A 12,380-nucleotide genomic window follows, 5' to 3' on the forward strand; every position below is an offset into this window, starting at 1 on the left:
TCTTGGTACACATGTAGGGAGAGCAGTACTGGGTTGTAGAGACATGTGCTGCCAAACACTTTTCCAAACCAGTTGTATCACCTTGTACTCTCAGTGTGTGAGAGCTCTGGCTGCTCTGTCCCAACTGACACACTTTTTCTTCTGTTGTCAGACCTGCAGTTATATGCACACTGGGAAGGAGCACAGTGCTGTGACTGGAATTTGTCACCATTTGAACAACCCTTTCTACCAGTCTGCTGGGTCATGTGGCTTTCTACAATGAGCCATTTATCTTCTACTCAGGAACACTTTTCCTACCCTTAGGTCATTTGTCTGAGACCAGGAATTGAATTCTGTGTCAGACGCTTTTGCCCATTGGCTTCCAACCCCTAAAATTTTTCATAGCATTTCACATTTAGATATGCAGTCTGATCAGAACTGATATTTATATATGGAAGTTGGGGACCAGTCAAGGTATCTTTTTCTACTTATACTATTAATTGAAAACACCATCCCTCCCCCATTCCAGTGCCATCTTTGCCATAAATCAGAGGATACTACGTGTGGGTCTAAATTTACTTATCTGAGGAGGTTTTCAAAACCCTGATAAAGGGCTGGGAAGGTGGCTCAGTGGTAGAGTGCTTGCCTTGCATGCATGAGGCCCTGGTTTCGATTCCTCAGCACCACATTAGTAGAAAAAGCCAGAAGTGGTGCTGTGGCTCAAGTGGTAGAGCGCTAGCCTTGAGTTGAAGAGCTCAGGGGCAGCACCAAGGCCCAGAGTTCAGGTCCCACGACCGCAAAAAAAAAAAACAAAAACAAAAACCTGATGAAGCTGCAGGTATAATAATTCAGTGGTAGAGTAATTACCTAACATGTGCAGGCAATAGGTTCAATCCCTACCATCTAAATAAATAAACAAATACATTTCTGATGACTTAGATTAACTCAAAACATCCTGAGATTGATACTAGGGCTGGAGTCTCTCAGATTATTACAATGTGCAACAAAGGCTGAAAAAGGTTGAAAACCAATTGTTTAGATTCTCAAATGGAAATAGGGATGAAAAACCACAAGTGGGCTGGAAGGTGGCTCAGTGGTAGAGTGCTTGCCTTGCATGCATGAGGCCCTGGGTTCGATTCTTCAGCACCACATAAGCAGAAAAAGCCAAAAGTGGCGCTGTGGCTCAAGTGGTAGAGGGCTAACCTTGAGCTGAAGAGCTGAGGGACAGTGCCCAGGCCCAGAGTTCAGGCCCACAACCGACAAACCCTCCCCCCCCCAAAAAAAAAACCCCACAAGCATCCTCTAAGGAGACATTTGATAGAGGAGATATGGAGACAGTTGTTTCATACTACACTCTTTCCTCCCCAGTTGAGGGTCTCTAGCTAGAGCAAACAATATCACTGTGGGGAGCCTTCTACCCTTCAAATGTGTTGGGTGAGCCACCAGTACCTGCTGGTCTAGGAAGGTCTGTGATTCTAAACTCTGACTGCACAGTTCAAAGTTCACTTAGGAAGCTCTGAAGGGGCAGTAGTGTCCAGCCCTAGTCCAGACTGGATCACCAGATGCTTGTTTAAAGCTCCCAGAGTATCAAAAAAACTAAATATCCTCACCGTCAGTCCTTCATTGTTCTTGCCTCCAAGTGTATACAGGCTGCCATCATTGGGATCTGGGAGGAAGGCAGGCCTAGAGATTAAAAGTAAATATCAGTGATAAATAGCATAGCACAGAACAAAATATATAAGCTATACAAAGCCATGATGCAGAGAGAGTAGGTGTGTGTGTGTGTGTGTGTGTGTGTGTGCGTGCGTGCGTGTGTGTGTGTGTGTGCGTGTGCGTGCGCGCGCCAGATTGTCCCATTGCTCTCACTTATGCTACAGATTAAATAAATAACCCGCATGGTTATTTCACTGGAGAAAAGCCACTTTGGGCTTTTTCTGCTTATATGGTGCTGAGGAATCGAACCCAGGGCCTCATGCATGTGGGACAAGCACTCTACCACTGAGCCACCTTCCCAGCTCTGCATGTCAATCATGGTAAGAATTTCAACAATATTTAAGAGCTTAACATAACACATAAGCAGATAATTTTTTCTTTTCAACAACATTTATTTTTCAAATAGAGACTCTGAAGGCCTAACATCAGAGACCCTGCTAGGGAGGTAGACCAGTCTGTCAGCAGCTCATAGAACAGATGGGAGATGGTCCTTCCAAGTTTAATCTGTTAAAGACTAAACTACAACTAAGTCACTGAGGAACCTCTTCCCAAATCATTCCTTGACTTAAAATGCACCATCATGTGAGGCTTTTACAGACAATTTCTGACATTTCCTCTAACACATACACTCTAGGGGCAGGTCACACTCACCTTTGAACAGGGAGTTGGCACACAGGGAGAGATCCAGACTCTGAAAGTTTTTTTGTTTTTTTTTTGTCAGTTGTGGGGCCTAAACTCTGGACCTAGGTGCTGTCCCTCAGCTCTTCAGCAGAAGGCCAGTGCTCTACCACTTGAGCCACAGTGCCACTTCTGGCTTTTTCTGCTTATGTGGTGCTGAGGACCTCATGCATGCAAGGCAAGCACTTTACCACTGAGCCACCTTCCCAGCCCCAAGACTTTGGAAGTTTTAAGTTCAAAACTCTTACTTAGCCAGGCGCCGATGGCTCACGCCTGTAATCCTAGCTACTCAGGAGGCTGAGATCTGAGGATCGCAGTTCAAAGCCAGCCCAGGCAGGAAGACCATGAGACTCCTATCTCCAATAAACCACCAGAAAACCGGAAGTGGCACTGTAGCTCAAGTGGTAGAGCACTCGCCTTGAACTGAAGAGTTGAGGGACAGCGCCCAGGGGCAGAGTTCAAGCCCCATGAGCGACAAAACAAAAACAAAACTCTTACTTAAGTTCCATCCCAAACTAATTTTAAATTTTTTATTGTTATCATAAAGGTAATGTACAAAGGGATTACAATTACATAAGAGTACATTTCTTTTTGGACATTGTCAGCCCTCCAAACTTTTCAAATACCACTGCTTTCTTGGCCCCCCAAAATAGACCATCCCTCTGTGACACAGGTTTCCACGATAGCACCTGTAAAATTCTATATGCCTCACAAATTTGTATTATCCTAAGCTTTATGTACATGCTCCCCAAATATTGATTGAATGAATAAAACAATGACTTAAAGGGAAGTATGGAACGAATCAGAAAACTTACTCTTGCACATGTGTTGGAACTTGCAGGACTGGATCTGTGCAAAAGAACAAAAAGGCAGCATGAGACAGGTTCTGAAACATCAAGGGTTGTCAGGGTTATCTAGGACACAAGTTGTACAGACAATGGAGGTTGACCTGTAATGGGATAAGATAACCAATGTATGGACATTTCAGAATGAATGAACACACACACACACACACACATTTCAGAATGAATGAACACACACACACACACACACACACACACACACTGTAAGCTGGAGCTGGGAAGGTGGCTCAGTGGTAGAGCACTTGCCTTGCATGCATGAGGCCCTGGGTTTGATTCCTCAGCCCCACATAAGCAAAAAAGAAAAAAAGCCTGAAGTGGCGCTGTGGCTCAAGTGGTAGAATGCTATCCTTGAGCTGAGGGACAGTGCCCAGGCCCAGAGTTCAGGCCCCATGACCGGACTCAAAACAAAAAACAAAAAACAAAACCCTGTAAGCTTTTTTATTACTGAGATTTGATAAAGAACTGTTATCAAGAAACCTGCATATGGGCTGGGAAGGTGGCTCAGTGGTAGAGCGCTTGTCTTGCATGCCTGAGGCCCTGGGTTCGATTCCCAGCACCACATAAGCAAAAAAGAAAAAAGCTGGAAGTGGCGCTGTGGCTCAAGTGGTAGAACGCTAGCCTTGAGCTGAAGAGCTGAGGGACAGCGCCCAGGCCCAGAGTTCAGGCCCCACGACGGGACCCCCCCCCCAAAAGAAAAGAAATCTGCATATTCTTGGTAGATAAACATACAAAGAAAGATCAGTCATAACCATAACGCTAGCCTTGAGCTGAAGAGCTGAGGGACAGCGCCCAGGCCCAGAGTTCAGGCCCCACGACGGGAACCCCCCCCCCAAAAAAAAAGAAACCTGCATATTCTTGGTAGATAGACATACAAAGAAAGATCAGTCATAACCATAGTGGCCAATGAGGGACAGCATCACTATCTGGCACATTGACGAATTCTCAAACACAAGTGATTTCCTTACCAGATACCTGAAGAAGCACTAGATATTCCATTAGGGAATACTAAGCTGTGGCTTAAGAACTATTTGGCTGGATGGTAAATGAAGCAGCCTAGGGCTTTCAAGTGTTTTATTCCCGTTGAGTTGTTAATTGTATATCTAGATTAAAATATAAAATATAGGAAAAGAACTTTTTTGTATAGCTGTGTTTACAGGTGTTACAAATGATGTGATCATTCTCTAAGATGACTAAATTATGTAATGTCTGAAAGTGGTGCTGTACTCAAGTTGTAGAGCACTAGCCTTGAGCTGAAGAGCTGAGGGACAGCGTTCAGGCCCAGAGTTCAAGTCCCACGACCGACAAAAAAAAAAGAAAAGAAAATTATGTAATGTCTGCTTGGCAAAAAAATTAAGGCTTTTTAAAGGGGCTAATAAAGTCTTAAAACAAGTCTTTCAAAGTGTTTATGCTATTTTATTCGGGAGAAAAAACACTATACATACAATATTAATGCAACTATGGAAAAAAACCTTCCATGCACATGAAAAAAAAATAGTTCCAGAGATCCAAAGTACTTATGATAATTTAAATCTTTTTTGTAAGTATAAACAATTCTCACCTTCTCTGCATTTCTCACAGCATCTACATAGTGAGAATTACTTTTTAAATTTGGGGGAAAAAATTCTCAAATTCATGTTTGCAGCAGTTAAAAATAGTCAAATTTCTCTCTATAAATTCTCCTGGGCATACACCAACAGGAGGCTCCTTACTGCCTGGGGTAATGGTAGCAGAGGTGAGAAGCTGTGAGCATTAGCACTGTGCTGCTTCAAAGCAACAGACTACACTGTGTGAAGGTATTATCAAAATCAAAACCCCTGGGCTGGCCAGGCATGGTAGTTCACATTGGTAATCCCCAACTACTCTGGAGGTAAAGATTGGGAGGATTACAGTTTGAGAGGCAAAAAGCCAGCAAGAACTTCCTTCTCAAGGTGGTCATGGTGGGTGGTATAGGAAGGAGGTCTCAGTCAGGGTAAAATTGTGAAACCCTATTTGAATTTAAAAAAAAAGAGAGAGAGAGAGAAAGAAAAATAACTAAAGCAAAAGAAAAAAGGTTGGAGATATGGTCCAAATGTTAGAGCACTTACCTAGCAAGTAAGAGGCCCTGAGTTCAGTGGAGGAAGAAAACCACAAAACCCAACCAGGGCAATAGCCAAGCAGTATAAAACCTCAGAGCTGGGTGCAAAGAAGCCTCCTCAAGGATGTCATATGCTGAGTGCCAGGTTCAGAAGCTCTGCTTATGGTGACACACACCTATGCAATTCTCCTATCACTTAAGATTTCCAGATTGAAAAAAAAAAAAACTTTCAAGCTTTATATACTTTAACAGATCAGTTCTATACAAAAGTTTAAAAGAAGTTCACGTACCAGATGTGGTCTGTGGGCAGCAAACAAATCACTAAACTAAAAACACTTTAGGAAACAAGATGAACTTTCAGTCAGTAAGCACACATGTTTATCTTTCCCATTAATCACTTCTCAGTACACGCTCACAAACAGCCTGATGCAAGAGGCAGGAAATAAAAGCACATGACACTCACCCACTGAAACAAACCAGTCAAGAGGCAATTAGGACCCAGGTATTCCAACTTGGCCCCAAAGCCAGGCAAGCCAGGAAGAGCAAGAATGTCATATTCCAAAGAAAGCATAGTAGAAAAACAAAAGGCATATTTTTTGTTCACTTCAGCCACTGAATGGCATCACAGGTACACACAGATGAACAGGACTCTGCTGGAGTCCAGTAGTCTACCAGAAACAAGATATGGAAGCTAATGAGACCTGAATTCCTGTTTGTAACCTATCTGTGCTGAATAGCGTTCGCTTGGTCTCATAGATGCATCTTCAGTTGCAATTTCCCTGGTTTTCTAAAGCTTATCCATTGGTCACCTGACTGAGGCCTCAGATCTCAAAATGCGCCCTGTACCATAGGATACTGGGTTATCAGGAAGAAATATGATTCCTGGGCCAAATGCATCAGTGTGTAAGAACCATGCTTATTTTCTAGTCTTAGGAAGAGTAGGATGACTTTATAGTGGCCTTAGAATTCTCCCACTACTCAGTATAACAGTGCCAGTATAGCAGGGTACTTGGACAAGCCTCTGCAAAGGTGTGAGTCAGGTAAAATCCAACTAGTAGAACACCTCTAACTGAGATAAGCAAACAGCAGCTCAGCTTCTAAATCCAACAATCACCTATACTTTTTTGGGGGCGGGGGAGGAGGCTGGTATTGGGGTTTGAACTCAGGGCCTTGCACTAACTCAGAAGGCATTCTACTACTTGACCCAAGCCCCCACTCCTTTTTCACTTTAGTTACACATACACTTAAAAGAGTCCATATTAACAAAGGTCAAAGACAGAAGCATTGTTGGAAATCCAGCAAAACAAAAACATCATCACTTTAAAAAATGAAAAAGAAGATTAATAGAAAAAAAGGTGTTTTTGATTTAAAAATGGGAATTGGTATCGGACAAGCTTTTTGCTTTAAAGAAAAGTTTTCAGCCGTGTGAAAAGAAACACTGAGCAAACTATAGGGCTGTAATCAAATACTTCTGCCAAATAAGTCACTCTATCTATATGGAACTTGATAAGCATAAAAGCCAACCTCAGCCAAACTGTTTCACTTTTAAGGAAAAATGAGGGAGGGGAAGTTCCTTCACTAGTATAAAAATGGTGTTATTCAAGGTAAAGGGTAGGTTATCGCATAAAGCTATGGGAAAATATAGCTGAAATCAATATCCTGGTCTTCCAAGATTAACTTGAGAAGAAACCAACATGCTCACTGTTGTTCTAGGAGGAACAGCCACTGGATTCCACCCCCGATGTCCAGCCCCAGCCTGCACAAGCTTTCTGCTCAGAAAAACCAACATCCTGGGTGAGGTTCAGTGATACTGCACGTGTGCTACACTAATCTTAATTCTCCTTGTTAACCTCAGACCACAATGACAAAATAGATGTCCATATCTTTGCTTTGTCCTGGTTCCTAAGGAGGAAAATTGTAATATTTCTACCTCCAAAAGAAGTAAGATGTGTCCCCACTCCTTATTCTAACATCTGGAGGGACATTTCTAGGTTCCATCCCCAGCCTCTCTTTTCTCTTAGGGTGTATAACACTTACCTTAACTACAACGTAGGGGGATTCCAGGTCGCACCTCAAGCTTGTCTCACTGGATCCACTGGACATATTCATTATTTCCTATTAGAACTTTAGCCTCTGATATCTAAGTCACTCCCTCCATCTTTTACCCCAAACTTCCTTCTGCTGTTGGCTACTCTACTGTGTTAACAGAAACACCAGAAGACAGCCAGACTCCAACTACCCCGCTAATAACCATTTCTCCCTAACACACCTGTTTGTCACAAACTGTGTGGTCGGTCTCTACAATGGTCATCTTTCTGCTTCCTACCCCTGGGACTCCTTCGACTTCACTAAAATCCTTTGTCTTTCAAGCTCTCCCTTTTCTCCTAATCTATGCAGCCTTGGAGATGAGACAAACCCAGGCTTACATCGTAGTTCTGCCAATGTCCATCTAAGTTACTTTGGCAAAATTATTTAATCTCTCTAAACCTCTATTTCCTCACATTAGGGGAAAACCAGAGATAATACCATTTTCACAGAGCAACTCTATGTGGATTAAAAAAGGATTAAATGTGTCTCAAGACTTGGACTTGGTACCTTGATATAGCCAAGACTGATCCTTCTAAAGACTTAAATCAGATTAAGCTTGTGTCACTCAACATTCTTTAGTGCCTCCTTATCTCACATGTCAAATGCCAACCTTCCTAGAATGGCCTACAATTCCCACCCAAACCCTCCCACTATTTCTTCCCTACTCTGCCAGCCATGCTGGGCTACTTACTGTATTCCTCAAAATCCTGCCACGCCTGCTCCTACTATGGGACTTTTGCCATTCTAGCTACCTTGTCTTTGACCAAATGTTACCATCTCAGAGACCACTCCTATCCCAGGGTTTCCAATCCTCTGCTTGGTTTTCCTTTACCATACTTAGCACCTCTAGGGTTCTATGTATTTTATCAGTGACTTGTTTAATATCTGACTTTGACCATTCTTAAGTGGCGTGAGGGCTGGCTTGTATTTTGTTGTCTACTACATTCACAGCATGAAGGAAAATACTACCTGGCATACAGGTGGCTGATGCATTTGTTGAGCTTAATAAATGATAGTTGTTTTCCTAGTTTATCATATTAGTTTGGCTTGCATATATGATATTCATCGGTGATCACTTCTGATCATCTAGCAGATCCACTTTATCAACCCTTAGTCCAGGATCTACCTAGCAATTCCTTTTCCTCACCTAGCTTTTGAGCACTACTGAAGAAAACACTGCAACCATCTTGGGCGGTACCAGAATACAACAGGCCCCATGTCATTAGAGATTTATGCACCTGCTTCCTGGTCGGCCTTGGTCCCCCACCCCCTCCTAGCTGCCATTTCAAACCTTCACTTCTTGCCTCTTCACTTCTCTCCACAAAAGCCCGTTCTCCAGTCACAGAGGGAAATACAGGGGGTGGTGTCATCTCTCTTAGACTTCTCATCCTCTGCTTCCTGAATTTGCCCAACTCCATCCTTCCTTTTACTCTCCACAAAAAGGACAATGCTTTCCCCTTCACACCAGTTCACATTCTCTCTTGAGCCACCAGGGAAGTCTGTCTCTAAGTTCTCCAGCTCTTTCCTTTCTCTCTGTACAAGATCTCCTTCCTCTGCTCAATGAATCTACTTTAAGTGCAGTTTGAAAAAACACAACACCCATGTAAGTACCCTTGCTGTCAAGATACAGTTTCCATTATCCCAAACATGCTCTCACATCCCTTTGGACTTAGTACTCTTAACCACCACCCAGACAACCACAGAAAGATTTCTTTTATTTGTTCTAAAGGCTAGCAAATGGAGATTACAGTAGATCTTTTGTATCTGACTTGTTCCTCTCTGAGTAATGTTTGGATATTTATCCCTGATGATACATATATATTATAGTGTGCTTTAAAAAAACAGAGTAATATTCTAAGGATATGTCACAATTTCTCTGTTTACCTATTGAGACATTAGTGCTGTTTATATTTGTTAGCTGTTGTAAGTAAAACTGTTATGGACATTTGTATAACTCTTTATTTGAGCCTGTTTTCATTTCTCCTGGGACACTATCTAAGCAGTGGAATGGCTGAGTCACACTGCTTACATTTTACTTCCAAACAGCTCTTTAAGGAGGCTGTACCATTTTGCATCCCACCAATAAAGTCAAGTATTCATGGAGTTTTAAAAATGCCTATTCCTACTTAGTGCCAAGGGTTAATACCTGTAATCCTAGCTACTCAGGAGGCTGAGATGTGAGGATCAAGGTACAAAGCCTTGACAGGACAGAAAGTCTGTGGAGCTCTTATTGTTAGTTAACCACCAAAATCTAGAAGTGGAGCTGTGGCTCAAATGGTAGCGCTAGCCTTAAGCAAACAAGAGATTGTGCCCAGAACCTAAGTTCAAGCCCCCCAAAAAAGCCTATTCATAGTCCTATCCCCAGAACTAGTCTACAAATTACTACTGCAGAAATGTGGGATCCAGTGTCTTCCACCACTCTTCCATACCCCAGGCCCCTAACCAGCTCCCCATCTGCAGTCTCAGCCTCTAAGATCTATACTACACTTGCTGCCTAAGGAGTTCTTGATAAAGGCAAATCTGTGCTTATCTCTCCTTCACATAAAATCCTACAATGACTCCTCTCTACCTACTAAATATGTTTTATCTTTCTGTGGCTTAAGTCTGAGGTTCCTATACTTTCTGGTTCACAACATATTTTGTGTCTCAGAAAAATTTTCCCAGTGCCTTAGGCCAAAACCTAACAGTTTCAATAATTAAGCAGTTAGGTCCAACAACTTAAACAACTTAGTTTGGGGCCTAGTATCTGAGAAGCCATGTTGGGGGCTGTAGGGGGGAGGTCCAAGGGGGGGAGTATACACAAAGGCATAGAAACTGAATGAAAAAAAATCATTCTTAGCTGTAATTACTTACTAATGGGATATGTATACCTGTCCAATGCTGCATACTTTCCAAACCCTGTAATAGCCTAGATGCTGGCACCCTCATTACCAGTCCACATAAATCTTCACATAGCATCTGAATTTTGTCACACCAATTGCCAAAGTCTCACATTATTGAAAGGAATGCAGGACAATACAATGTTGAAACTACAAACTCCCTTGGCCTCTGAGCTCACCCACACCTGCTCCATCTCCATCTGCCTACATCTTACCCTTTGGGTCCCTTTCTCCATGAAACCGTAAATGCACCATACACTCACTGCCCTCAGCTTGTACTCAGAATGTGCTTCTCATGTTTCTCAGGGACGGGTATTTTGTTGCATATGGCATCTCTAGTCTCAAATATCTCAGGGCTGAATTGAATTTCAAGTGAGGCAGAGCCCATCTATTTTATCTATTGTGAAATATACACAGCAAAGTACCGAAAGCTCATGCTTAACTTAGGAAATAACCAGAGTGAGCCATTGGTAGTTATTACTTCCCAGGCCTTTGCCCTCCTCATATATAGTGAGAAATGCAATCTACAGAATGAACGGCAGTCAGTAATTTAAGATTGCCAACATTGGTTGTGGAGTACAGTCACTCCTGTAAGTTTTTCCTAATGAAAAGAAGGTTCTTTCATACCTACATAATAAAAGCTAAAAAAAAAAAAAAGTTGCCTGGAGATAGTACTTTTTATTCACTCACATTTGAAACTGTTTAAATTTATGGATAAAATGATGTGGTATTTGGGCTAGGAATGTGGCTTAGTAATAAAGTGCTTGCCTAGCATGCATAAAGCCCTGGGTTCCATTGCTCAGTATAAGCAGAAAAAGCTGAAAGTGGCACTGTGGCTCAAGTGGTAGAGTGCTAGCCTTGAGCAAAAGAAGCTCAGGGACAGTGCCTGGGCCCTGAGTTCAATCCCCAGGACTGGAAAGATAGAAAGACAGGAAGACAGAAAGACAGAAAGACAGACAGACAGGAAGGAAGGAAGGAAGGATAAAATGTGGTATTTGCTTCAAAATAAAGGGGGAGGGAGGGAGGGCTGCCACTTGTTGATCATTTCTGTAGCCAGATGCTTGGTACATGAGGCTCTCATAATGCTATTCCCTTTACTAATGTGTTTGTATAAAACTGTTCTGAAATGAAAACCTGAAAAATAAATCTAGAAGCTAAAAAAGGAAACCTCCCAGGAAACCCTTCCTAACAGGCTGCAAAGAATTCCCACTTCTACCACAGGACAATTCTGGCCTGATCCTCTAGTTTCCCAGAGCACACTGGGCTCCAATGAATCCCAGTACCATCAAAGACATTTCTGACACAGTCTGACCAGAACTGCTCTGGATATGGGATAATTGGGTGACAAGTCAGCTAAACAGAAAATTATCTTTGAGGATGGACATCCTCTCTGGAGGTGGCTCTAAGCAGCCTTCTTTCATGTAGGAAGAAATAAGAGCCCTTTGATTACAAACCCATAAGAACAGGTTGCTCAACTGACTGGGCTCAAGGAACCTTGTAAGATCATTCTCTTCCCCAGATGAGCATAGTATTTGAGGAACGCACTGCTTCTCTGGTGGCATTTATATTAGTACTAGTTGTACTGCCCTACTGCACAGGAACTTCCTTCTCAACCTCTATCTGACCTCACACACACATTACCAACTATCTTCCTTTCTGACTGGAGACTTCTCCAGCACAACTAAGATGTCATGACACAGTGAGAAATTCTCAGAAGCTGTCCTTCTAAGTGCATCCCTAGCAGTAAATTGAAATGTGTTGGGCTGGTCATTTGCCAAGAGATCAGAGATGAAGTCTCAGCTTCTTTCTCCTCCCTTCCTTTCTCTCTTCTTCCTTTCCTTTCTTCCGTCTCTCCTTTGCATTGTTTTAGAAGACAACAACCCTACTTCAAGTAATTGTGTGTTGAGATTTACCATACACATGTCAAAAGCAACATCAGACATCTATTACCAGTTCAGAACTTCTGTTAAGTGTTGTGCAGTGTAAAGAAAGGGATGTAAGGGCTGGGAAGGTGGCTCTGTGGTAGAGCGCTTGCCTTGCATGCCTGAGGCCCTGGGTTCGATTCCTCAGCACCACATAAGCAAAAAGAAAAAAGCCAAAAGTGGC

General features: G+C 42.6%; 1 protein-coding gene across 1 annotated transcript in view; it reads right to left on the minus strand.

Moving 5' to 3' along the window:
- Positions 1 to 12,380, minus strand: part of Ern1 (endoplasmic reticulum to nucleus signaling 1) — a 95,677-nt gene that overhangs the window by 40,331 nt on the left and 42,966 nt on the right. The window contains exons 3-4 of the mRNA XM_013038011.1: positions 3,186 to 3,219; positions 1,590 to 1,662 (exon numbers count right to left, since the gene is read on the minus strand). Of these exons, the coding sequence (XP_012893465.1) occupies positions 1,590 to 1,662; positions 3,186 to 3,219 (107 nt within the window). The remainder of the gene's footprint in view (positions 1 to 1,589; positions 1,663 to 3,185; positions 3,220 to 12,380) is intronic.

Source organism: Dipodomys ordii, unplaced genomic scaffold, assembly GCF_000151885.1.
Source record: "Dipodomys ordii isolate 6190 unplaced genomic scaffold, Dord_2.0 Scaffold7, whole genome shotgun sequence".
NCBI lineage: Eukaryota > Metazoa > Chordata > Mammalia > Rodentia > Heteromyidae > Dipodomys > Dipodomys ordii.